This window comes from Myotis myotis, unplaced genomic scaffold (assembly GCF_014108235.1).
Source record: "Myotis myotis isolate mMyoMyo1 unplaced genomic scaffold, mMyoMyo1.p scaffold_m19_p_14, whole genome shotgun sequence".
NCBI lineage: Eukaryota > Metazoa > Chordata > Mammalia > Chiroptera > Vespertilionidae > Myotis > Myotis myotis.
The window spans coordinates 32,648,106-32,675,139 of NW_023416318.1; the positions used below are offsets into that span (position 1 = coordinate 32,648,106).

The 27,034-nt window shown below is 34.7% G+C and overlaps 1 protein-coding gene across 4 annotated transcripts in view; it reads left to right on the forward strand.

The window, feature by feature from the left end:
- Positions 1–27,034, forward strand: part of LRPPRC (leucine rich pentatricopeptide repeat containing) — a 92,458-nt gene that overhangs the window by 37,160 nt on the left and 28,264 nt on the right. For all 4 annotated transcript variants that reach the window (XR_004971850.1, XR_004971851.1, XM_036334711.1 and 1 more), the window contains 11 exons: positions 2,100–2,127; positions 3,899–3,956; positions 5,018–5,124; positions 5,339–5,416; positions 5,758–5,802; positions 6,195–6,308; positions 7,307–7,437; positions 8,227–8,312; positions 9,722–9,929; positions 18,777–18,901; positions 19,386–19,492. Coding sequence is in view for 2 of the 4 variants with exons in the window: in XM_036334711.1 (XP_036190604.1) it covers positions 2,100–2,127; positions 3,899–3,956; positions 5,018–5,124; positions 5,339–5,416; positions 5,758–5,802; positions 6,195–6,308; positions 7,307–7,437; positions 8,227–8,312; positions 9,722–9,929; positions 18,777–18,901; positions 19,386–19,492 (1,087 nt within the window). In the remaining 2 variants the exon portion in view is untranslated. The remainder of the gene's footprint in view (positions 1–2,099; positions 2,128–3,898; positions 3,957–5,017; positions 5,125–5,338; positions 5,417–5,757; positions 5,803–6,194; positions 6,309–7,306; positions 7,438–8,226; positions 8,313–9,721; positions 9,930–18,776; positions 18,902–19,385; positions 19,493–27,034) is intronic.

A 27,034-nucleotide genomic window follows, 5' to 3' on the forward strand; every position in this document is an offset into this window, starting at 1 on the left:
CTCAGCCCATCCTCCACATCCCCCACCTGTCTCCTCCATCTGCGGCCCCTGGTCCCCTGCTCCACCATTCCGCCCCTGGTGCAAGTGGGGCCAGTGCCAACAGGGGCGAGTGGCGGCTCCAGCACCAACAGCAGGTGCGAGCGGGGCTGGCAGCAGGTGCAAGCGCCAGGCAGGACTGCGGCGTGCGGGAGCAAAGAATTTTCAGTAACCATCAGAGGCTTCCCCTGATGACAGCAATAGTGCCCTGCCTTGGTCTGGTGCCCCCACTCACCTGCTCCACCATCCCTCCGCAGCTGAGGCCTGCCATGTTCCATGCTCTGTTGCCTGCTGCCAACGCCCTCCATGTTCCGTGCACACCCCCTGGTTGTTAGTGCACGTCATAGGCACCAGTTCAGTTGTTCTGCCATTCTGTCTATTTGCATATTACCTTTTATTATATAGGATAGTACATTATCAAAGCCAGGAATTTTATATTGGTACAATGTATGTGTATAGTTCTCACATTTTATCACTTGTAGATTTGTGTAACCATCACTACAATGAAGATACAGAACTATGTCATCACCACAAATGTCCCCCTGGCACTACCCCACTATGTCATACTGCTCTCTCCCCCACCCACCACTGCCAACCCATGGCAGCCATTAATTTGTTCTCAATTTCTATAATTTTGTTATTTTGCAGTGGTCTCATAAAGTATGTTTTAAGATTGTGCTATTTTTGCTCAACATTAATGTCCCTGAAATCCATCCAAGTGTATCAGTAGTTCATTCTGAATGTTTTTAAAGTAAAAGTAATTGCCCTGTTAACTCACTGTACCAAAACTCATTCCTCCCAAAACTGCCCAACCTCAGGTTTAAAAAGGCCTATAAATTTTGTGGGCATTTTATACTGTAAATGTATATAATTATGATAAGTATATAAATTATATTTACATTGTAAAAATTATAATTAAAACACATAGTCTTAGATTATATGTTTGAATTAAATATGCAAAGTTTATAGACATTACGTTTACAAAACTTAGAAGTAGTATAAGATCAGTGTACATTGGTTATCTTGTTTTGTAAATGGATTTTCATTTAAACAGGCCAAATTTGGATAAGCTGTTCTTTTTGCTTTCTTTGAAATAATTTCAAATTTACATAAAGTTACAAGAATACTATAGTGAACTCTTACATACTCCATTTATTAACTTAACATTTTGACACATTATCATTATTCATTCCCTCTGTCTGTCAATCTGTATATACATATAGTTATATAAAATTTATTTTTTTGGAACTGTTTGGGCTTAGGTTGCACATATATCATGACCCTTATATGTCAGTATGTAATGCCACAGAACAAGGTTATTCTGTTATACAACTACAGCACAATTAGCAAATTCAGGAAACTTAACATTGATGAATATTTTTGTCTAATATAGTTTATGCTTCAGTTTTATCAATGATTTTCTTTTTTTGTATTTCCCCCGCTCCCCTCCTGTACAGAATCCGGTTCAGGGATGAATGTTGCCTTTTTAATTTTCTCTAACCTGAAACAGTTCTCCAGCCTTTGTCTTTTATGATGTTAACATTTTTGGAGAATATAGGCCAGTTATTTTATAGAATATTCCTCATGATGGTTCCCTATGATTAGCTTCAGGTTACACATCCTGCCTGAAATGCCGCAGGAGTGATGTTTCCTTGGGGAATTAAATCTGAAAACACATTGTCCATCAGCATCTCTTTAGTGATGTTAATTTTGATCACCAGGTGAAGATGTTCAATTTCTCCATTGTATGGTTACTCTCTTTACCATTACAAGCAGTAAGCAGTCTGTGGGCATACACTTAGAGACCATGCAAATATTTTGCTCCATCAAAGTACTTAATGATTCTTACCCAAACTAACTTTTATTTTGAGGGTTCAAAGTCAGAGAGTCAACCTTTCTAAATTACCTTCTGAGAATTCTACTTATTTTTGGAAACATTTATTTACCTATTTGTTTTAAGCCTTTGATCTGTATGCATTATATATAATAATTGCTAGTTCGCTTTAAGTTAAAATGTTTTTTAAACCACTGAGTTATTTTCAATCCTTTGCTGCCCTCTGCAGGTCTATGAATATAAATCTTTGGAGCAAGGTAAGTACTTCTAATACAGCACATCATAAGGTGATGTATAAAAAGCTATTAAGAGCAAGAGTTATGCTATACACATTTGTGATACATTGTTACAAGTTAGTGAGTTTAGAATCTTGAAGTTAGTTTTAAAATTGCCTTCCTCGATCATGAAATTTATTATTGAAGCATTCGTGTCCTAAATTCTTCATAAGGTTTTTAATTTTTCCGAAGGACAACTGTAAACATTATTGCATTGATATTTGATCATACAGATTTAATAAGTAATTTTAAAATATGTGCATTCAGACATATTTGTGTAAGTGTATCTGTGTGTGAATGACATAAATACCAATTTTAAACTTGTCTTTTTAAGACGTTAACTGCTTTTATGCAGGAAATGCAATTATCCTTATGTTGAATTGCAAGAAATATTTGTATCTTAATAAAATCAAAATGTACAATGTTAATTCTATTTTCAATTTAAATATTTTTTGAAATCTAAATTTTACTCAGTTTTGTTTTTAGTATTATGCTGCTATTCAAACTGTATAGTCAGGTATAATATATGGTGGAGATAGTTATATTTGTAAGTAATTTTTCCACTAGAAAGGCTTTCTTATTGGTTTATTCATTATTCAATGTATCTTTGTTCACAATTTGGTATTAAATGTCGCTGTCTTATTTAATGTATGGCTACAACTTCTGATAAAGTGTATTGTCTATCTTCTATATGTCTGTGTTGATTGAAAACAGTTTGTAGGTGACAATTGTTTTACTTAGTTTTTAAACAGTTTCTACCTTTTGAAATGCCATTAACCACAGCATGATTTTTCATGGTGGAATGAAGTGGGATATGGTTAATTTTATCTCATTTTCCCTATTAGCAAATAAATAGTAGTAGAATTAACTGCAGTTTGAGTTGTTGACACTTATAACATGTCTCAGGTACTATTTGAAGAGCAAAAAAAAAATTAGTTTTAAAATACACAAAGCATAGTTTAGTTCATGATTCCTCATATCACTTTGGAAAATAGCTGTATGTTTTTGTTCTTATCTTCAGTCCAGGGATATATAGTCAGAATATTGTGTTCAAAAATTACAAGTCAGTGCTATAGATTTTGTAATCATTTTTATTATAAAATACATTTGGGTTTTTTTTTTTTTAATTAAAAATTTGCCAGCAGAATTAACTTTGAATAAGTGTTGTGTATGTGTTTTAGTGTTTGCGTATTCAATTGATAAGACTTGAATAATGTGTGAGAATAAACACATTAGAACTTCTGGCCCCTTTTGTTTTAATGCCATTAAAATGCCTGGGAAAAGATTGTTGAAAAACTGAAAATTAAAATAAAGTAAATGGTCCAGGATATTTTACTTTATTATTTCTGTAATACTTCACTAAAAAGAGGCAACTGGTCCAATTTCAGCAAGACCAAAAACAATATGATGAGAAAAAATATTGGTTGATAATTCCTATATGCTCTTTCTTATTTATAGCAATTCATTTAAAATAATATATAAATCAGTTTAGAGTTTTTCTTACTGACACATTCATAAAACACATTGCAGTTTTCCTTCAACTTGTGTTTGTTTTGGTTTTGTTTTTAAAAGACAAACCTATTATTTAAGAACGAAACAATCTCCTTGGCAGGTGGGGGTGGTGTTGAATTACGGTGATATAGAATGATATCTTACTGGGGAGAAGCTTTATTATTTCAAGAATTCAATTTCAGATTGCATTTATTCTTGTTTGCTTCTCTTGCTGCAATGCACGAATTTTCTGTCTTAACAGATAACAGAACTGTTGTACAAGGATGGACGTTATTGCCAGGAGCCTCAAGGACCAATGGGTAGCGTTTCAATTTCGATGATTGTAACTTATCCACAAATTCATTCTTCTGTGTATTGATGGGCTAGAAAGATTACAGCAATAAACATTTTCTTTTTGAAAGTGAAATTTGAAAACATTTGGTTTTTATGTTGATAACCACAACATTTTGAGATCTATGAGTTGTTTCATTTTGTCATATTTATTTTCTTAAAAGACAGGATTGGGAGGCTTTTTCTTTTTAGGAATTGAAGAAATCCTTCTTTTGGTACTGATGAAAGTAGACTTACAAATTTGTAATGCTTAGTGTTTATGTGATTTTAATGTCTTATAGGTATTAATTTTAAACATATAAAGTAGTAAAGAGGTCTTGGTAGATTTTTTCATTTAAATATAGTTTATTACATTATTTAACATTTAATATTTTTCATTAATTTTATAACATGGGGCCTAGAATATAGGGTTTTCTATAAGAAGGTACCCTTCCTGAAAGTTCGGATTTTCTAGGTATTAACACATGGCCCTTATACATTTTATGCTTGAATGCATAGAAAAATTACTGTTGTTATAAAACATCTTTGTTAATCTTAGTTTTTCATTGGCTAATAGGCAGCTCTCCACAGGATTGCTGTATCTGCTTATTAAAATTATTTAACTTTCTATACTCAACATTTAACAATCCTTTAAAATTTTATGTTTCCCTAAATGTTGCCCATAAAAAATTAGTATGGAAATGTGTACAAGGCATTTATTTATTCTCACTATTGTGATTTGGACAGGAAAGAAGTAAGGCCTTGGGCAGGACCACTTCTGTCATAGAGTGGTAGAAAAAATAGATTGAAGTAAGATTCAGTACTGAAAAGCTGTCACTCGGTCTGAAAATAATTAATATTCCTTTCACTCACCAGTTAGATATGTGCTCCCAAACCACATAATCTCTATGCCTCAGTGATCATTGTTGCCATTTCAGAGCCTCTCATCAGGGTGACATCTCACACCAAAATGATTTCTTATAAATTAATCTTGATAACATGACAGTCTCAGTAATTTTAGTGGAATGCTTTCTCTTGTTTTTTTCCACAGAAGCTGTTGGCTATTTTCTTTATAACTTGATTGACAGCATGAGTGACTCAGAGGTACAGGCCAAGGAGGAGCGTTTGAGACAATACTTCCATCAGCTGAAGGAGATGGTACCATTTCATTTTTTGCTATATAATGCCTGTCCTGCCTGACATGTATCTATTAGATTTGAAATTGCTGCTTTTAAGTACAACCAGACCACTTCTCAATGACATACAGGAGTTGGAGACTTAAATTATGTCTGAGATAATTTCTGTTAGACCAATTTCAGTTTGCTTGTCTAAAACTGAATGTTTTTTTTTTTTCTCCTTTCCTTTTGCACAGAATGTAAAAATTTCTGAAAATATCTACAGAGGCATTCGTAACCTACTGGATAGCTACCACGTTCCTGAATTGATTAAGGTGTGTGAGAACTAATAATTAGCTTTTTGAAATGTTTAATTTATATATAAAATCACGTTAAAATTTTATTTAAATATGATGTTTAGCCCAAGAAAATTTATTTAAATGACAATTACAACAAGGCTTTTTCATTGATTGTTGGTAAATACTGTTTATATATTGAAGAATTCATTTAAAACATTTATTATAATGGTTAATAAAATATGACAGAATTTCTGGAAAATTTTGGAAAGATGGAAAAATAGCAGTAAAATATGGAGAGACTTTCAAAATTTGCTTTTGACATTTGCTCATGTATTTTTCCATGTGTTTTCTAATGCTAATTTAAATCCCAATTTTAGGATGTTCATTTGTTGGTTGAAAGAGAGAAGACAGACTCTCAAAAAGTAAGTAGGTTTTTTGAGTAGATTCTACCTACTATAAAAACCACATTTAATGAAAATTCTAGACCGTCTTTATAAAATCAGTGGTTCCTAACATTTTGCCGACAGTATAACTCTAAGAAAGAAGTTGGTCAAAGCTATTCCTCAACTCAGAAAAATCACATCTAAGAAATTTTCATATAGTCTCAGGAGCTTTATAAATCCCTAGAATCCATTCACAGAACCCCAGATTAATATTCTTGATAGCATTTATGACATTTCGGAGAGGTCAATTTAAAGGGAAGAGTGGCAAAAATAAATAAACAAACAAACAGAAGAGTGGCAAGGGGTACATTTTCTTTCCTTTTTTCCTTTTTGTAGTAAATTTCTTTCCTTTTTTCTTTCCATTTCTGTAGACTATTAAGGCTTCATCGTCTGATTTGGAGTCTACACTTGAAAAACTAAAAGCTGAAAATCAACCTGTAGGAGATATCCTAAAGCAACTCATATTAGTGCTTTGTTCAGAAGAGGTAACATTTGTTTAAATATTCAAAATATGCTATTAAGGTAAAAAAATTTTTATAGATAAAAGTATAGGCAAAGCCAAATAGAATACTTGTGATTTTTACAATTATTATACATCTTGCCTGTGAAGAACGCAATTAAATGAAAGGTTAACTAATTTCCACTACACCTTGAATGGCATGTTTTCAGGTTGCTGTAGTTTGTTTACAATAATCTGCAAAGTGAATGATAGTAACAGCCATGATAGGTTTATCATACATGCCAAATGTCCTTTCAAGCCATGGCTCCGGTCTCTTATATCTAGATTGTCAAGCAACTGATACATGCAGTAGTCATTTGCAAGTCAAATATTACTAGATTGTTAATGCAGGGATTGAAATTCCATTTTCCTGCTGGAAAAAAAGCTCTTTCTGAGATAAAGGGTCTCTTGCTTTTTTCCAGCAGGCGTCCAGCTGTACTTTGTGTTTATTTTAGTGTGTGTCTGCAATTTGTGGCATATCACTAGATTTTTCCAGTTTCTAGTTCAATATGATTTGGTTGTATGCCTGTGATTTTAGGGAAAAAATATAACAGGTTTTAAGATTGTAACATGGTACTGTTAAATTCCAAAATATTTTTTCACATTACTTGGAAATTAAACTAGACTTTGAGGAACTTTGCAATGATACATTTTCTGTGTATGGAAATTAGACTGTGAGTAGGGGGTGGCTTGGTATATATTTAATCTGGAATGTCCTTTTTATAATACAGTACTAAAACGTCAAATCTGGCATAGTGGTCTGTTTTGCATTACAGATAACAAATCTTTTAAACCCTACATACATGTCTTACCTGTTTTTCACAAGGTGAATGAAAATATTAAGGAACAAGGTGAAGTTAATAACTTGAATCCATTTATTTTTAAAGCACTTGTAACTTTTTCTACACTTAAACATTAAAACAAGAAATTTTGTATTTTCTTTTATATTTATTTGTTCTTTTTCATGTCTGTCCTTTATTTTAGAACATGCAAAAAGCTCTTGAATTGAAAGCAAAATATGAATCAGACATGGTTATTGGTGGCTATGCAGCTTTAATAAATTTGTGCTGTCGACATGATAATGCAGAAGAAGCACTGAACCTGAAACAAGAATTGTGAGTATGCTGGCACTGAAACAAATCAACCTTAATGCTGATACACCGTCCTTGATGGATCATGAAGATTGAACATTACTCTCTTATGTAATTTTTAAAAATTCTCTTTTGGCAGTGTTTTTGCATAATATGAGACTCTTTGGTTAATTATGGCTTATTTTCAGCAAAGAGTCTTTGTTTAAGTACAAGACATACTATTCCTTTAAAGCCAAGATTCTTCCGTCCCCCTGACCCCCCCCATTTATACAACTGCATATCACAACAGTGGTGATGGTAACTATTTTATAAGGCTTGTTTAACAGTCTCCTTTCTATACTGTAGTGTAAACAAAATTCTTGGCTCCATTGTATGTTCTTGCCTCCTTTGTCAAATATTAATTGAGCATATTGGTTCGGGCGAGTAAACAAAATTCTGTCCATTTTTCAGGTATCTTTAGGTGTCTAATTTTGATAGATTTATCAAATAAAAGTATGTCTCTGAGTATTTCAATGTTCATTACAAAGTTGGGATCACCTAGAGTGCCATGAAGCAAGAGTTCCTTCAATTCCTATAATTTGCAGATAGAGTGATGCAATTTATATGTAATGCTAAAGTTTTATTTCTTTTGTCTTTTTTGACTATAATAACAAGTGAATGTGAATATGGCTTTAAAAATAAACCTTAACTGAAATGTAGAGGCCAATATTAGCAACAATTCAGATTATCTGATGAGTGATAAAATGGATATTGCTGTTCTTTATGCAGTTAATTGACTTTTAACATAATGTAAATTTGGCTTTTAACTTTTAGTGACCGTTTAGATTCATCTGCTGTCCTTGACACCAACAAGTATGTAGGCCTTGTAAAAGTATTGGGAAAACATGGCAAACTCCAAGGTAAGCCTGGGCATATAAAGGAAATATGTGATGCAAGTATCTTGCCACTGGAATAACATGTGAATTGATATTAATGGTATATCATGTCCTGCAAAGTGCTTGAACACTTTGCATACAAATTTGCATGTGAATCCAACCAGAGCAGCATGGACAGTGTAGGCCATTAGTTTTAATGGATTGGCAAGCGTGTCATTTACATTTGCACAGCTCAGTGCTTTTTGCACTTCTGCAGCTAGTTTTTATTAGCATTGCTATTTGGATTGAGTTTGAAGATCTTGGCTTATGGAACAATTTGCTTATATGCCTGCACTAATGGCTTTGTTTTTGCTTTAAATGTCTGAAGGCTGAACATAAAACTTATAAACATAACCTTTATTTAAGAATATGAATTTTGCAGCAGTCTTTGTCTTACCTTTTGATAACATTCACCAAATGTGCACTTTAACAAGTTTTTATTTAGAAGTTTTCAGGGAAAACCTAGATAATATATAGCTGATGTGCATACTCTAGTTTTCTCATTGTTGAGATAATGCTAAGCCTAATATAATTAATCACACTTGATATATTCTTACTGTTTGCTTGTTTCTTAACTTTCTCGTTGGGTTTTATTTTGAAACTTCTTTTTCAGCCTTCCTCTCTTTTATTTCTAGAGAGTTTTAAAAACTTATTTTATGATGAAAAATGTATGGAGAGACTATTTGACTTGAAAATTGAATTTTTTCCTAGGAAGCCTTTCTAACACAGAAAATTCCTTATAATGATTAACTGCTTTTAAAAATCACTTTTTGTAAAGCGGTCAAAACATTTTGCCTGTGCAATAATTAAGAGCAACATTATAAAAATGCACTTATTCCATATCCTAAAATGTTTGTTTCTGCCTTCCTAATGAAGCTTAATGAATCTAATGTATTAACATGCAGTCTTTTGGAAAGCTTTCATTGGCTCTGCTTGGCTAATTAGTATCGACATAGCAAACAGGCCCTATCGGTATCAGACCATTAGTCTGGCTGTATATACAGTGTAAACACATCTTTATTATCTGGCTTCCTGACAAGCCATCTGCTGAAGAAACAATGGTGTGATTTAGCAGATGTTAGCTCTGAACGATAAAAGCATCCATTTAGGAGGATCTTAACAGCTATAGGGCAGACCGTACAGGGTTATGTGGTGCAGAGTGGGCACACAGTCCCTATCTATAATTTGTAGTCAAAGTTGCAGGGAAATGATAAAACCATGCTATTGTGGATTTATAATTGTAGTCTCGTTTAGAAATGCAAGTAGTAATTAACTTGAAATCGGCATTATACACTAGAATTTACATTCCTGCTGTGCTTGAAATGCTGTTTTAATAGCAGTTTGTTTTCCCTACATGAAATTACCTAAGGGTCTTTTGTGTTCCTTCGTTGTAGATGCTATTAACATTCTAAAGGAAATGAAAGAGAAGGATGTTCTTATCAAAGATACAACAGTCTTGTCCTTTTTTCACATCCTAAATGGCGCAGCTTTAAGAGGTGAAACCGAAACAGTAAAACAGTTACATGAAGCCATCATGACTCTAGGGTTAATGAAACCAACCATCAACATCTGTTCCCCACTGGTCACTCTATATCTGGAAAAGTAAGTTAATTGAATTTTGAATTTTATATGTTGGCATTAAAAGAAGGCGTCTAATCATTTAGGGATTATACGTTGTCACTATTCTGTGGTGCCATGGAAGCCTTGAAGGTTATTTGCCAAGAATAAGAGGACTTATATGGACGAGGTGACCTTTCAAAGCACCAGCAGCTCTAAGGCCCTGTGGATTACTTCTTGATGGGATGGTCTATGGTGAATTTTTGTAAGGCACGTGATGATATTGCATGAAATCTAATTTTTTTCCAGTTTTGAGCCTTATAAGTGTTAATTATTAATAAGTGTAAGAAAGAAGGATTTCCTAGGGTTTTTGATTATGCATCATGACTGTTAATCAGGTAACAGTGTAGCAGCATTTCTTCAGTGTTCCTTTTCTCTATATAGTGTTTTAACTGCTTGTACCAATATAGTTTTTCTATTGTAGAAGTTGTCTCTGTGCCTTGTGAGATGAATTTTTTTGATAGGGCAAGATTTAAAGTATTATTTGCAATGCAAATCATGAAATCAACCTACTCTCTTGTAATGAGTGAAACATTTTAGTAAGATGATTAAGTAGCTTTTATTATCTTTTCCTTTTGTGTGTGTTTGTTTTTTTAATTTCCTAGATCTTAACTCTTTTGTCATCTTTTCCATGGCTTAATGCAGGTTTTAATCTACTTATTTCCTGATTGGGGCTTTCTGATTTTAGTTTGGATGTTGTCCTATCAATGCCGGGAGGAAAAGGAAAGATACATCTTAATGTTCTTATATTTTTCCCAAATTTCTGGTAATTTTTCTTTATTTATTAGTGGGTATAATAAATATAATGAGTGTTTTAGTATTGAATTTAAAATGTAGAATAAAAAATATCTTTATGTTAGGAAATGTGTATATAAATATATATGTATACACATATATATGCACATACATGTTTTATGAAATAATTCCTTTGCCATGCTATTGAAAAACAGTTTATCAAGTTAGATGATTGGCCAAATCTTAACCTTCACAGTCTCAGCATTGCATCCTTTTAAAGAAATAGTGATTCAAATAGTTACTGTGTTATTGAGTTCTCAGGTTCACAGCCAGCTTTATATAGAAATCCTATAATTAATATGCTTCCTACTAGAATTTCTTGATTGTTTAAAAAAGACCCATCTCTGCAAATTGCATGTGCAGCTCTACATAGGGATTTGAAAGAATGGGCCCAGTGCCCAGAAAATTAGGCCCTCCTCCACTATTGAGCAAAAATAAAATAATTAACAATAAAAATGAGGCCATGGTAGAAAAGTATCTTACAAATAGAAATACTTTGAAGACAGAGGAGACATAAAAGTTTTCCAAAACAGGTCTGCAGATGGGGCTCATGAACCAAGAAGAGCTTACCCAAGGAATATGGAAATACCATGGGTTTCAGCCTTAGACTGGAGCTTCTCTGTGTTTTTGATTATACAGTACAGCCAGAGAATTGTATGTCTCAGTAAAATTTGACTGTCCCTGTTAATTGGACTAGAGAAATCTAAATTAGCATATTTTCTTTAATGATTTCTTACTCTTTTCACATACACGGAGAAATTATTACCTTTTATTTTTATTTGCCTAGGGTCTGGGGTTTTTTGTTTTTTGTTATCTTTGCTTTGCAGAGATAGTCTCCATGACAAGATCTTTCACATTCATCTATCATAATTTAAAAGGTTTTTATGATTGTTTTAGGGTCACGAGGACAATAAAAAGGATACAGAGGAAATTTCATGTTTATAAATTGCACAAAACAGTAGCAGCACTCCTAATTGTGGATAAGTTAAAGGAAAAAACTGACTTTGAAACTTTTTTCCAATTGTGTTTTCCCCAACCGATGGACGTTATTGGCTAATTCACAATCTTGACAAGTGCAATACTAGGATTAACTACTCTAGTCTGCCAAAAAGTCCACATGTATTTGATTTGATTAAATATGTTTAATCTTCAGTAATATAATGTAATTGACCTTAACAGTTAGGAGCTCAACTGGGGAATGAGCCTTAGTTAGTCAAACTTGAGATAAAATTACGAAAAAACATTCCAGAACATTGTACAAAATCTTCATCCTTTCATCCAAAGGCAGCATTTTTTTTGGAATGTCATTGCAGTGACTCTAGAGAGGCTGTTACTTACACATTGTAATTCTGCAACAAAATCATGACATTGAGTTCCTTAGAAAGATGATGTTTAAGATTCAGTAGATTTTAATTTTGAGCTGACTTTTTCAGCATTAGAAAAAAACATGGGAGAAATTAACATTGTCAGTTTGTTACTTGGATAATGTATAAAAAGCTTCCTGGATATGGAAAATAATGTTTTATTTTATTTTTTTTTAAATATATTTTATTGATTTTTTACACAGAGGAAGGGAGAGAGACAGAGAGTTAGAAACATCGATGAGAGAGAAACATCGATCAGCTGCCTCCTGCACATCCCCCACTGGGGATATGCCCGCAACCCAGGTACATGCCCTTGACCGGAATCGAACCCGGGACCCTTTAGTCCGCAGGCCGACGCTCTATCCACTGAGCCAGACCGGTTTCGGCAATAATGTTTTGTTTTTATTTATTTGCCAAAATAACAACAGGTTTGCCCAATTATAAACAAGTTGATAAACTAATCTACTTCTGTATTATCAAAATGATAATATTTGTGTTGAACAGAAAAATAAGCAGAGTTGAACATTTTCATGTGTTCCTTTACATTAGGATTGTTCTATAAGTCAAGTGTCTACATGTAGTCCAAATGAATGTTATTTTAAACATTTTCTTTTATGGCTATTTACATTTTTAAAAATTGAGATCATGTCTAATTCTGGGAAATGACCTGAGTCCTCCATATTAAGGAAGAAAGAAATGCTTTAAAATAGGTTAAAAAGTTTTTTATTAGTCTTTTTGCAGTGATAAAGGAAATGAAATTAATAAAATCTCAACCATTAGGTTTAAAGGCATAAGAATTTGAAGCAGTTTCAGATTCACTTGTTTTATAGCTGATCTACTTTTGTTTCATTGCATATGAAAAATATCTCAAGCTGTTTAACTGGATTATTTAGTAAAACTGTTCAAAGAAGCATTATTTCTTGCTTTCCAGTAAGGATTTTTCTGTGCTGATTTGTGCTATAATCTGTATGTATCCACGCACATTTCATTTAAATGAATCATGGACTTTCTATATATCATCCTTTCAGAGTCTTGATAAATTAATCTTGAGTTCTTCATAAAGGTCATACTTTCTGTTAGCAATATGTTTTAAAACTCATGGTAACACTTTAATATGTTACATAAATGGGAAATATATTTTATTAAATGCTGGTTATTCTGTCATATACACTCCCCTTCAATTTTAGCATCTTCATTTGTACTGGATACTTTTATTATTTGTGGGAATGCTTGCCTTCTAGAGTAAAACTCTTTATGTGCTGAAAGGAAATTAAGGAGGTTTGGCTCTTTTACTCCATTATTGCAATTAAGAATTTAGCATCATCAGTGCCAAAGGACAAAAGTGTTTCATTTGCCCTAGGGGGATAGGACAGTGATAAGATGATTTTTCGTCAAGGATCGTTGGGTCATAATTAAGTTACATTCCTGGCTGTTGCTTTCTGAAGGATGATTGGTAAATGACAGGCTTCATGTGCTTAGTGCGGACAGTGTGCAGTAGGGCTTTTTCTCCCTCTGTCAGAAAATCCTGTTGAGCCTGATAATGTAAATGTGGCATTTTATTCTGAACAAAAGAGCAGGGAAATGAGCTATCTTGTCTAATCATTCAGTTGTTTAACACCGACTTCCAGTTTAGACTCAATTGGCTGGAAAGCACTTGACATGTGAAGTTAGTTAGTGCTGTTCGGAATGCATGTTTGAGTAAATTTTAAAGTAAGTGACAGCTAAATTGTACCTAGGGAAATTACAAAGCCTTCAACACAGTTAATTTTTGGGAAGGATTAGTTGTAATTGCAACACCAGTCTCCTTGAAGATTCCTCATTTATAGATGATGAACAGAAAAAAAAACACACATTTTGCTCTTGCAAGGGTTGGTTCTCTTAACAGAATTTTTGTGAAGGTGATGGTTTCTCCTTAATTGATTTCTCTCCAAACTGCAGATGTGCTTAAAATTTATAGAACAGTTTGTTTTTAGAATATTACGGTGTTTTTCCCCCACCTTTAAAAAGTTCTCCCCCTCCAAAAAAAATCCTTCTTTTCTCTAGTAATTTCAGATTTTGAGAGCTTTTTAGTTAGTAAGCCCTTTAAGTAAATTGCCACTTCTGTAATAAAGCATTATTTTGGAGCACTTTATTTTTTTGGTTGTTAAATTAAGTATACTCTGAAATTGAAAAGTTTACTATAACTAATGAGACTAAGTTTAAAGCTACTGATAGGTGAATAGATAGAGGTCACTGGTTGTTCTTGTTCTAAAAATTCAAGATCATATGAAAGACGCTTGTGATTATTAAAGTTATAGTGAGGAATTTGGGTCAGGAGTGCTTTGTTTCTTGGTACTTTTAAGTAGATATTTTTATGGTCAGTAAATACCTTATATGAATGTATGTCCAGTGTTTGTTTTTCTGTCAGGGACATTATATCATACTTTAATTTCATAACACGGACTAAAACCAGAGGTAATATCATGTTTGCCTTATGAGCTTAAAGTTTGCCTCTATATAATAATGCAAAATTAAGTTTATAGTGGTTTTATATAAGTTCAGGTTTCCTTAAAAAGTGAATTAGAGATTGCAAAAATGAATTTTTAATATAAGCTAAGTGAGTCTATTCATGTTAATAAATAAAACTTTCTTTTAAGTGATTGAATTACTTATTAGACTCAGGCTATTATGTATATATGTTCTTAAAATTTAGGATTATAGAATCTTTCCTCTGTTCTGCCTTTATTTCATAGACTTACAGAATTTTGATAAAGCTTATATGAAGTTAATTTGCATCAATCAAAATATTTTAAAATGATTGTCTACTATTTTATAGCATATATAGTTTTATTCATGAAAATTACTTTATGCATTTCACTGAAATATTTTTTGGGATAGTCTAGTCATTGAACTATCACAGTGGAGTTTTTTAGAGATAATAGTAATTGGTTTTCTTTTAGTAGTTGAAGTTTGTGAAAGCAGTGGCTAAATTTTTTATCAGAAATGGACTTTGTACACTTTGTGACCCATGTACTATCCTATATAACAAAGAGCTAATATGCTAGTTAGACCGAATAGCAGAACGACCGCCTGGATGACCTTCCTGACAAAGCCAGGGCTGCGAGGGCCAAGCCCCTTGCATGAATTTCGTGCATCGGGCCTCTATTATATATGTAAAAGTCTGAACGACTGAACTACCGATTGCTATGACACGCACTGACCACCAGGAGGCAGACGCTCAACACAGGAGCTGCCCCCTGGTGGTCAGTGCACTCCCACAGCGGGAGCTCCGCTCAGCTGACTGAACTAGCCCACCAGCCTGGCAGCAGCCACTCCCTCCCTCAGTAGTCCTGCAGGTCCAATCTCCAGAGAATGGGCCATGCACTGATGGACCAGCGCTGCCCAACAGCGCCTCTGGCCTCCTGGAAGTCAGCCTCGAGCATCGCGGCCACTTCCCCCACTAGATGCTCCGTAAGGAAGAAAGGATATAAAAGCGGCCTCCAGGTGGCTCCTGACAACCGCTCAAACATCCCGGGCCGACAAGGGCTTTCCTCTGCCCACTGGGAGGGCCGATCGCATCCCAGGCCCCCACCCTCTCACCTCTTCATGCACAGGGTCCCTAGTTTGTATATAAAGTTTTAGGAATTATGCATATAAGAGTGGGCAAAAATAGGTTTATAGTTGTAAAACATAGAATACAATAATTAATAAACAATACAAGAATAAAACTGTTTTGTGTACTCACAATTGTAAACCTACTTTTGCTCACCCCTGATATACTGAAATAAGTATGGAATCAAAGTTTTGAATCCAAAATTAATGGTTATCCACAAGATTTCTTAAAAAGATTTATTGTTATTTCAGAGTAGAATTTTAAATTCTAATCTTTTAAAGTGTACAAAGGAAATCACAATCATTTTGGGTCACAGAAACTAGAACTACACTGATTGGTAGTGTTGTGCCCCACATCTTGGGTATAAAGTTTCCACCTTTTCCTTTTGATATTTTGCTGCTCTTACTGACTTTATCCTGCCTAATGAAAGTGGTATTTTCAGGAGATTATTTTCTCTGCTGGTGTGAAACATTTGAGCTGATAAACCTAATAAGCTCAAATTCATAGAACCAACCTCATAAGTATTAGAACTGGGAGGGAACCCAAAGGTCCATCAGTTCAGCCATTGTGTTAATCTTTTCATCACCACTTCTAGGAATGTATCACATTGCTGCAGCTGAACTGTATGCATGCAGTACTTATCAATAGGATTGATTTTCATAGCAATGAGAATATAGAGACTTTTTCATTTCCATCACCACATTTCTAAGCTTTAATAGGAAAAATTAATAATGATATCAAATGATATGAAGAAGGGATACTCATATCTCTTTTTAAAGGGACATGATCCAACCACAAGTCAGAATGTAGATAATAGGGATTGGAAAGAACAGACTAGTCATTAGTTCATTTCTATCATAAGTACCGCTTGTTTAAAATGTTTCATTATAGATTTCTATTTCTTTTTGTTGGCAACCTGAGGGCAGTAACATTGGCTTTTAAATTTCTAACAAATATATGAATTATTTACATTTTGATATTTTTGTCTTTTCTGTTGTTGTTCTGAGCATGTATAATCTTTAGAAGTATATATTTAGAGCCCAAAGACTATTAACATATCTCTTTGATTGACAGAACAATTATTCATTCACTTATTGATAGGTTTGACCTAATGTAGGGGAAATACAATTGAGACATTACTATTCTAGTTTGGGAATTGACCTGACAAAGGAAATCATACCACTTTTAAAAACTCAGTTATGTGTTAGCTTTTCTCTTAAAAATATTTTCGTAGTTTTCCATGAAAAAGAATTGTAGAAAGGTAGTAACTGAACTTGTGTCTGAAGCAAGGGAAAATACTGGTTACATAAAGCTTTATATCATATGTGGTAGCTACTGTAGCATTTCTCTTGTATGACAGTAATCTAGCCTGCAACATCTACTTGCAGTTTTGAAATTAACCTGTAATTTAGTCTTCACCCCAAATGACAAAAATTCAAATGACTCTGTGGGGTGCCAAAAGATGCACTGTAAACAGGACCCAGTAAGAGGATAAGGTAGGGTTCCATCAGGACAGGCTCTTTTTCACTGTGTCAGTGTTAGTGCAGTGAAATTAACGCTCTTCATGGTATTTTATTCTTTTAGTACAGCTTAAAATCTTAATCTAGATAAAATAGTAATTCAGTCTAGGGCAACATAACATTTGTATAATGGACCAAAATGTTAGGGCTTCAACAGAAAATTTTAAAAGGCTTTTTTCTTTTGAAAACTGTTGCTTGTGTGAGAGAAATGTGTTTTCTCCACTAATGTTGTCACTGTCATTAGTACTTCGGTCCATGTCTCTAACCATGCCTCTTTTTTTCTTTTTCTTTTTTTAAATACATTTCCTGCTTTCTTTTAAAAAAATATAATTTCTGATTCAAAACGGTAGCGCCGTATTAGGTTAACCAGGCAACAGTGCTTTTACTAGTAACAGAGCATAATGTATAGTGAGGTATACTCCACTGAAAGTGGGCGGCCCAGGGACCTGATGGCAGTACCTTTCTTCCTCTGTTCACCTAATAGTAATCAGTTCATCTCCAAGTGTCTTAATTTCCTCAGTTACTTAATAGTAAAGGATGGTGGCAGGTAGAATTGGATCACATAATCTTTACAGCTTTCCCAAGGTCTTGCATATTTCTCATACTGTCATTTCCTTTTAAAGGAAAAAGTAGTTTTTGAGGACCCACAAGAATGTATTTTCACACTCTTGTTTAATGACTTTAATGAAAATATCTTTTTATATTAATTTATTACTATATAAGAGAAGCCTTTACTTTATAATTGAAAATTGTTTTTAAAAGCTTAGCCTCTAATGAAAAGCCTTTTAAGAGTTCTAGAATTCATTGACCATAAGGATATTCTAGTTTTAGCAACAGTAAATTTCTGTATATATGAATTCTCAGGTTATTTTCTCCTTATCTGGAAAGATAACAGTATGAAAAATATGATGGTAAAGTTGAAAGTGCTGGGAAATTCCTTGATAGCTATTGATAGACATTTAATAAAGTGTCTCACCCTGGCTGGGTGGCTCAGTTGGTTGGAGTATTGTCCCATACACCGGAAGATTTTGGGTTCAGTTTCTGGTCGGGGCACATACCTAGGTTGTTGGCCCGATCATCTCCAGTCGGGGTTCATCCGGGAGGCAACCAATTGATCTATCTCTGTCTCTCTCTCAACCTCTATCTCCCTCTCCCTCCCTACTTCCTCCCACTCTCCCTCTTTCTCTAAAATCAATAAATATATCTTCAGCTGAGGATTAAAAAATAAAAGAGTTTCCCAATTTGGAATTATTGAGAACCATAAACACATAAGTAGTTAGAAAAATATTTGATATTAGTCTTTGTTTTTAGAAGTAATGTATTAATCTCAAAGAATGCCTCCATTTATTTGAAGTTTTTAAAAGTGCTATTTAGCAAGTGAAATAATAAAGATGAGGCAGGGAAAACAGGGAACTGCTAATGATGCCTGTACTCTGAACATTTATTTATATATAAGAATTATTTCTCTTTTTTTTTCTCATTTTGGCTTTGAGGTTTTCTGCCTTAAATAAAGCTCAGTCATATACATTTTATTCATTGTTAATATTTTTATGTTTCCAAGGGATGACTTACCCACTGCTCTTGAAACCAGCATTGACTGCTATAACAAGTATAAAATATTACCAAGGATTCACGATGTCTTATGTAAACTGATAGAGAAAGGCGAGACTGATCTCATTCAGAAAGGTTAGTCACCTTTTAATATCTTGGTGTTTGCCCCCCCCCCCCCGTCACTTATTTAATCTTAATGCATTGCAGTGAAGAAAAAATCAAACACGAAGGCAAGCACATCCAGAGAAATGTTGTTGCACTTCTAAATTAAAAGAAAAATATCAGATAGAATTTCAGTATTATAAATGTCCTTGATTTTAATAACTGTTTATTTTGAAAAGTTGCCCCTCTATTAATTTTTGTTCTACTTCTTGGCGATCTAGCTTTATTAGGATTTTTTACCTTTATTGTCACTAGTTTTCTTTGAAGCTAGTCTTAAGTACTTAATGTCATAAATGTATGTAGTTGAATAAGAAATGTGACAGAAAATAGGTTGACATAGATCTTTAAAGTGTTCTAAATATTTGTTTTAAAATTTTCTTGTTTTTTTCCAGAGCTTCAATGATTTTATATTTCTCTTTATTTTTTCTTCTGATATGTTTTCTTCTTTCCTCCTTAGCAATGGACTTTGTGAGCCAAGAACAAGGTGAAATGACAATGCTCTATGATCTCTTCTTTGCCTTCCTACAAACAGGAAATTACAAAGAGGCCAAGAAGATCATTGAGGTGCGATTTTAACTGCAGTATTCTAATAGTTCAGCTATTTAGAGCAGGGGTCCTCAAACTACGGCCTGCGGGCCACATGCAAATACAAATACTGTATTTGTTCCCGTTTTGTTTTTTTACTTCAAAATAAGATATGTGCAGTGTGCATAGGAATTTGTTCATAGTTTTTTTTTAAACTATAGTTCGGCCCTCCAGCGGTCTGAGGGACAGTGAACTGGCCCCCTGTTTAGAAAGTTTGAGGACCCCTGATTTAGAGTCTTAGAATGGGTTTAAAAATTTTAATCTTTAATTACACTTGTTCTAATTCATGTTAATATAATTCAATCCCAATAGTGGGGCAGTAGTGGGGGGAAACTTGGCCAGCTTCTTTATCCTATATAATAAAACCCTAATATGCAAATAGACTGAACAGTGGAATGACCAGAAGAACAACCAGTCGCTATGACACACACTGACCACCAGGGGGCAGATGCTCTACGCAGGAGCTGCCCCCATGGTGGTCAGTGCGCTCCCACAGGGGGAGCACCACTTAGCCAGTCGCTGCCTCCAGCAGAAGCTGCCTCCACTGTAGGCAGGCAGTCATCCCCTGAGGGGGTCCCAGACTGCCAGAGGGCGCAGGCCGGGCTGAGAAAGCACGTGTGCATGCCTCCCCCACTCCCCACAGTGCACTGGGCCTCTAGTTGTATATAATTACAGTTTAGAAAAGGCAGCCTAGTTGTATATTGAATTTGTTTCCTCACTTTGTTAAATTCACTGTTATATATCAAGATGATATTTGCATAAATCTTGGATTGTGGAACAGTTAAATTAAACTGGCATTCCTGGGTATAAAGTTGCTAATCCTCTTTGCCAAGGAATTCTTTGTTCTTAAAAGCAGTGGAATTTAATTTGCTGCAGCCCATACTCAGATTTATTTGTAATGCTTGTCTACAAGTTAATCAGCCAAACAAGTGCTGTCTGCAACTGTTTGGCATTTAATTTAACATTTCTTCTCTTTTTTTTCCTTTAACTATGGTAAGCAGCTTATGGGAAATAGTAGGTGATAAACCTGACCTATTTGGGTTTCGTATATTTTATCTAAGTTTGAAATTTTGCTTACTAAAATCGATTAGTCAAAGAAAGGGGAACTATAAAGTCTGTACAAATTGTGATTAATTTCACTATTAAACAATTCTATGTCCCCTAAAAAAACAAAACATTCCTCAGAAGATGGACACATCACCCTAAAAACATATTTAATGTGATTATAAATTTGTAAACACATAAGTAATCGTGTTTCTCTTAGATCATCCTTTGCTATTACTTCGTGTCCTTTTCCAAAAGTGCCCATGATGGATGGTACACAGAGGTGGTGTTTTGACTTCTTGTTTGTATATTGATGACTATCATTAAATTGAACACGTATATACATACCCGTAAAATTTTTAGTTTCTATTGATGCTTTTGAAAGAAGAGAAAAGTCTAGTATGGAAAAGGACTGTGAAATTAATTCAGGACTTTATTCTCTTCTTGTCTGTCTTATACCTCAATTGATCCTCCTGCCAGAGGCAAGTGGGACATGCTTTCTTGAACAGGTGTTTCTGTAGCTCGAGTAGTTCATTTGTATTTTTTAGAAATGGTATAAATTCTTTCATTGTAAGTGCACAGTATGTATATCTGAAATTAAGAGGGGAGCTGCCTGCCTGTTAAGTTCTGCTGCTCTGTATGCATGGTATCAGTATTAGCAGGGCACCTATCAGAGTAGAAATTAAGCTCAGATATTCAGATAATAGTGATGAAAGGTTCTACAGTAGATAATCATGTGTCTCTGTATGTAATAAGCAGGACAAAATAGGAAGAGCCAAAGGTATAGAGTGAGTTCTCCTTTTGCCATCTACTTGCTAGTGTGGTAATGGGCAAGTTACTAAACCTTTTTATGCTTTCTCATCTATAAAAGGGAATACAGAGTGGGGCAAAAATAGGTTTACAGTCCATGTGGAAAATAATGCAATAATTAATAATACAAGAAAAAATTGTTTCTCATACTCTAAACTGTAAACCTACTTTTGCCCCACCCTGTATACTATCTTTTTACGATTCGATCACATAATGTATGTAAAGCAGTTTGCCTGTTTCCTGGATTATGGCAGTAATCAATAGTATTAATTCTCTTTGCCCCTGAAAGATACAGATTGTATTTTCTTTTTTACTCCACATAATTCACAATATGATGCTTAGCATAAGGTACGTGCTTTTCGCATGACTAGGCGATGAGCAGGAATACTCCACATCTTTGCCAGTGTACAACACCGCTGAGTGTAATCATTTTGGATTGGCTGCCTACTGCTGACAGAATTTTCATAGGGGTACATACAAAATTGCTTAAAGAGTAAAGAGTAGCTTTACAGAATCCCTGCCATCCCCTAGAGTAGTTCAGCAAGGTGTGTAATTAATATATGAGAGTATGCTGAAGCACATTTTAGTCGCTTTTAAAAAAATGGTTAGTTGGAATTGAATTAAAGTTGGGAACTTGCTTTTTTCACTATTGAATTCAAGACCTGGAGTTCTCTCTTACAGTTTTCTAAGGATTATTGAAAAATGAAAATTAATAAGTTAGGACTATATCAGCATATGAAAGAATATTATAAATACTGAGTAACATTTTTATCACTCCCCAAAATGCAATAGTGTCTTACCAATGGGTAGATTCATTAGGGTTGAATTTCCAAAGCAAAATATACAATGAAGTTTCTTTGATTTGAAGCACTGTGGTAGATAAGATAAACCAGTGATTAAAATGACCATAGACGCCCTAATCGGGTTGGCTCAGTGGATAGAGCGTCGGCCTGCGGACTGAAGGGTCCCAGGTTCGATTCCAGTCAAGGGCATGTACCTTGGCTGGAGGCACATCCCCGGTGGGGGTGTGTGCAGGAGGCAGCTGATCAATGTTTCTCACTAATCGATGTTTCTAACTCTCCCTCTCCCTTCCTCTCTGTAAAAAATCAGTAAAAAAATATTTTAAAAAATGACCATAGACTTATTTTTATACATGAATTATTGTGGGAGGATGGGATTGTAGCTGTTATTTTGCTTTATGCTTTTCTGTATTTTCTGAGTTTTCTATAATGACTATATATATATTTTTTCTTATACTCAGAAAAAGTGATATTTTCTTCCCAAAAAAAGCGTAAGAGAGAAGTGAATTAGACTAAGATCAATCCTCAGGGAGCTAATATGAAGCTCCTTGAATGTGAGATTAATATGTGCAGAGAACTGGACTATATCAGCATATGAAAGAATATTATAAATACTGAATAACATTTTTATGTTACTGGTATATAAGACTGAGAAGTGTTAACTGCTATAAGTATAAATAGGTGTGCAAGTTCAAGAGTAGAACTTATTCCTTAGTAAGAAATTAGGTAAGATTTTCTGGAGGATATGGGGTATGAAGAGGAGACTGGTGGGTGTGTTAGTACTTAACATGGGTAGTTTGAGAGGTTAGGAAGTATTAGAGCAAAGAAGTAGAAAAGGGGAGGTCACTATATATTTTCTACCCACCCCCCCAGCTTTATTGAAATGTACTTGACAAATAGTACTGTGTAAGTTTAAGGTGTACAAGGTATTGATTTGATATATTTATATATTATAAAATGATTACCACAGTATCATTAGTTAATACCTCCATCACCTCATATAATTACCATTTCTTTTTTTTTAGTGAGAGCAATTAAGATCTACTCTCTTAGAAACTTTTAAGTAAATAATAGGGTATTGTTAACTATAATCACCATCCCTCGAACTGGATGTTTTTACCTTGACCAACATCTCCCCATTCCCCTGGCAACCACCATTCTACTTTCTGTTTCTAGGAGTTTTAATTTTTAAGATTCCACATATAAATGATATAATACAGTATTTGTCTTTCTCTAGTCTGACTTAGTTCACTTAGCATAATGCCTTGAAGGTCCATTCATGTTGTTGCAAATGACAGAATTTGTTTCTTTCTCTTGCATGTAATATATACCATATCTTTATACATTCATCATAGACACTTAATTTTTTCCCCATGTTTTAACTATAGTGAATAATACTGCAGTGAATATGGAACACAGAAATCTCTTGGAGATCCTGATTTCATTTCCTTTGGATATATATCCAGAAGTGTGATTGCTGGATCATATGGTAGCTCTGTTTTTAATCTTTTGAGGAATCTTCATACTCTTTTTCCATTCCCACCAACAATGCACAAAGGTTCCCTTTTCTCCATATCCTTGCCAACACTCATCTTGTCTTTTTTTTTGGAGAATGTGGAAGGGAGGGTGAGAGACAGAAACATTGATTGTTGTCTTCTTTATGACAGCCAGTCTAACAGATGTAAGGTAATAACTCATTGTGGTTTTGATTTGCATTTCCTTGATGATTAGTGATGTTGAACATCTTTTCATGTACTTATTAGTCATTTGTATTTCTTCTTTAGAAAAATCTTTATTCAGCTCCTCTGCCCATTTTTTAATTGGATTGTTTTTTGCTATTGAGATGTATGAATTCCTTATATAGTTTGGATATTAACCCCTTATCAGATATATGACTTGCAGATATTTTATCTCATTTTGTAGGTTGCTTTTTCATTTTGTTTATTTTTTTCTTCCACTACGCAGAAGCTTTTTAGTTTGATGTAGTCCCACTTTTTTATTTTTGTTGCTTCTGGTTTTGGTGTCTTATCCAAAAAATCATTGCTAAGACTAATATCAAGCTTTTCCCTATGTTGTCTTCTAGGAGTTTTATGGTTTCAGGTCTTGTAGTAAAATCTTAAATCCATTGTGAGTTATTTTTTGTGACCGGCATAAGATAGGAGTACAACCTCATTCTTCATGTGATTATCCAGTCTTCCCAATGACATTTATTAAAGAGGCTAGAGTCCCGGTACACGAATCCGTGCACGGGTGGGGTCCCTTGGGGTGGCCTGCGGAGATCGGGCTCCAGCTCACACCCCCAGCCTCGCAGCCCCAGCTCGCGCCTCCAGCCCCACAACCTCGCAGCCCCACCTGGCAACCCTGCCTTGGCCTGACGCTGCCCACTCACCTGCTCCACCATCCTGCCTGCAGGGCCATCAGTCGGGGCTCCCCCCCCCCTCCCCCATCTGCGGGACAATTGGCAGGGTGATTGGGCTCCCGCTTGCACCCACCTTGGCCTGGCGCTGCCCGCTCACCTGCTCCACCATCCCGCGGTGGTCCCACTCTCATCAGGGCCCATTGGGGCCTACAGTGCCTCCACTGCTGCCTGCTGCCAGCACCGCGTCACCAATGCCCGCCATATTCTGCACTGCCCCCTGGTGGTCAGCGCATGTCATAGTGAGCGGTCAAATTCTCAGGGACAGTTTGCATATTAGGCTTTTATTATATAGGATTATCTTCTTTCCCCATTAAGTATTCTTGGCTCCCTTGCCAAATATTAGCTGACTGTATATGCAAGGGTTTATTTCTGGCCTCTCGATTCTGTTCCATTGATGTATGTGTCTGTTATTATGCCAGTACCATACTGTTTTTATAACTATAGCTTTGAAGTATAATTAGTGTCTCCTCTTAACACCTGGTTAAAGTGCATCATGTTCAGTTGACTGTTAGTTTGACTTGCTCAGCCATACACATATTATCCTCCTTATTAGACATGGTCTATAAGTCTATCTCTGAAGATTTTGGAGAAAAGGACAAACATTGAAAGGATTAATAAGTTCTATGATACCCTTTTTCCTCCCCTGCTATCCTGGGTATGGGGATAAATAGTTGAGTTCTTGTTATTGTCTCATCCCTCTTATACATTTGATTGTCCTAATGCTCTGGCTAGAAAATGAGGCTAGAGGTAATTGTTTGTTTTCCATTTTCCAATTCCAGTAGTAATGGCAAAAAAAAATTAAAATGTAAAATTTTCACCTAGCCGGCATGGCTCAGTGGTTGAACATCGACCTATGAACCAGGAGGTCATGGTTCAATTCCTGGTCAGGGCACATGCCCAGGTTGTGGGCTCAATCCCCAGAGTGGGGCATGCAGGAGACAGCTGATCAATGATTCTCTCTCATCATTGATGTTTTTCTCTCTCTACCTTCCTCTCTAAAATCTATAAAAACATTAAAAAACAACAACGTAGCCCTAGCCAGTTTGACTCAGCAGATAGAGCGTCAGCCTGCAGACTGAAGGGTCACAGGTTCAATTCTGGTCAAAGGCACATGTCTGGGTTGCAGGCTGGATCCCCAATAAGGGGGCATGCAGAAGGCAGTGATCAGTGATTCTCTCTCATCATTGATGTTTCGTTCTCTCCCTCTTCCTTTCTCTCTGAAATCAATAAAAATATATTTAAAAACAAAACACAAACAAATAACATTTTCTATTTCAGTCCAACTTATTAAGATTGTGTTTTTTTGAAATACAGTTTTAAGAAAAAGAATCTTCATTCCTTTTCACTTTAAAGGTAGTAATTTATTTTTACTAGTATACATAAAAGCCTATTATAACAACAGATTTACTAGTATATCAGTAATATAATGAAATTAAAGTAATGAAGATTATTTTAGATTACTTTTTGTTCTTATACAAGTGAACCTAGTACTAAACCAGAACTTCACAAAGTGTTTTGAAACACAGCAACCCAGTTTTTTATTACAATAAGTAACTTATCCTCATTGTTCATTAAATAGATTGTATGTAGCAAAACAAAAAACTAGAGTTGAGTCCATTGTTTTAATTCAGCATTAACTGGTTTTTGATGTTATATTCAATGTCCCAGTTAGAATTTTATTCTTCTCCATGTTTTTATTACATTTTCTATTTTTGCTTTCAACTTGCAGTGTTTAAAATTCAGTAAGATGTTAAGAGATAAGCCAGAAATGTAGACTCATTTACAGAAGCCTAAGAGATTTAGTTAATCTGACCTAGATGTTCTTTTGATGATTGAGACTTATATGTGAAAGCAGTTCTCAATTTCAAAATGAAACATAGAAATACGTGCTGTATAAGTCAGCTGTCCTGCCAGTGACAGATTAATCAGCCACAAAAAGGAAGAGTTTTCTATAAAAGTTGTGCTATTTAGATTGTTGGCATTTGGATCAGCAATAATATTGAAAGTTGTAAGTGAATGTAGTCCTTGCATTTTGCCATGTTCGAAAGAGGATTGTCTAGTATTTTTTCAAGGGCTTTTTGTATGCAGTTGATGTTGGTTTCATTTTCAGCATAATGCATGTGAAGCAAAACAGATAATGTGAGAAAATCCATGGGTGGAAATTATGTGAAAATGTAAATATTAATGATACTTGAGAATATAGTTAAAAATTAATTGATTCAACATTTATTTCTTGTATTCCAAAATGTGGACACTTGCACAGGTAGCATGAGAACACTTATACAACTTCTGTACCAATTTTTCCATCATTCTATCAAAGCTCTGAGTTGTTAGTTTCTGCTTCAGTTGTTAATTTAACATTATACAATATTATTTTAAGAAATAAAAATAGGAGGATTTATAAATAAGAGATCAGATTGAGGGGGGTACCTGGTTTGGTCAACCTAG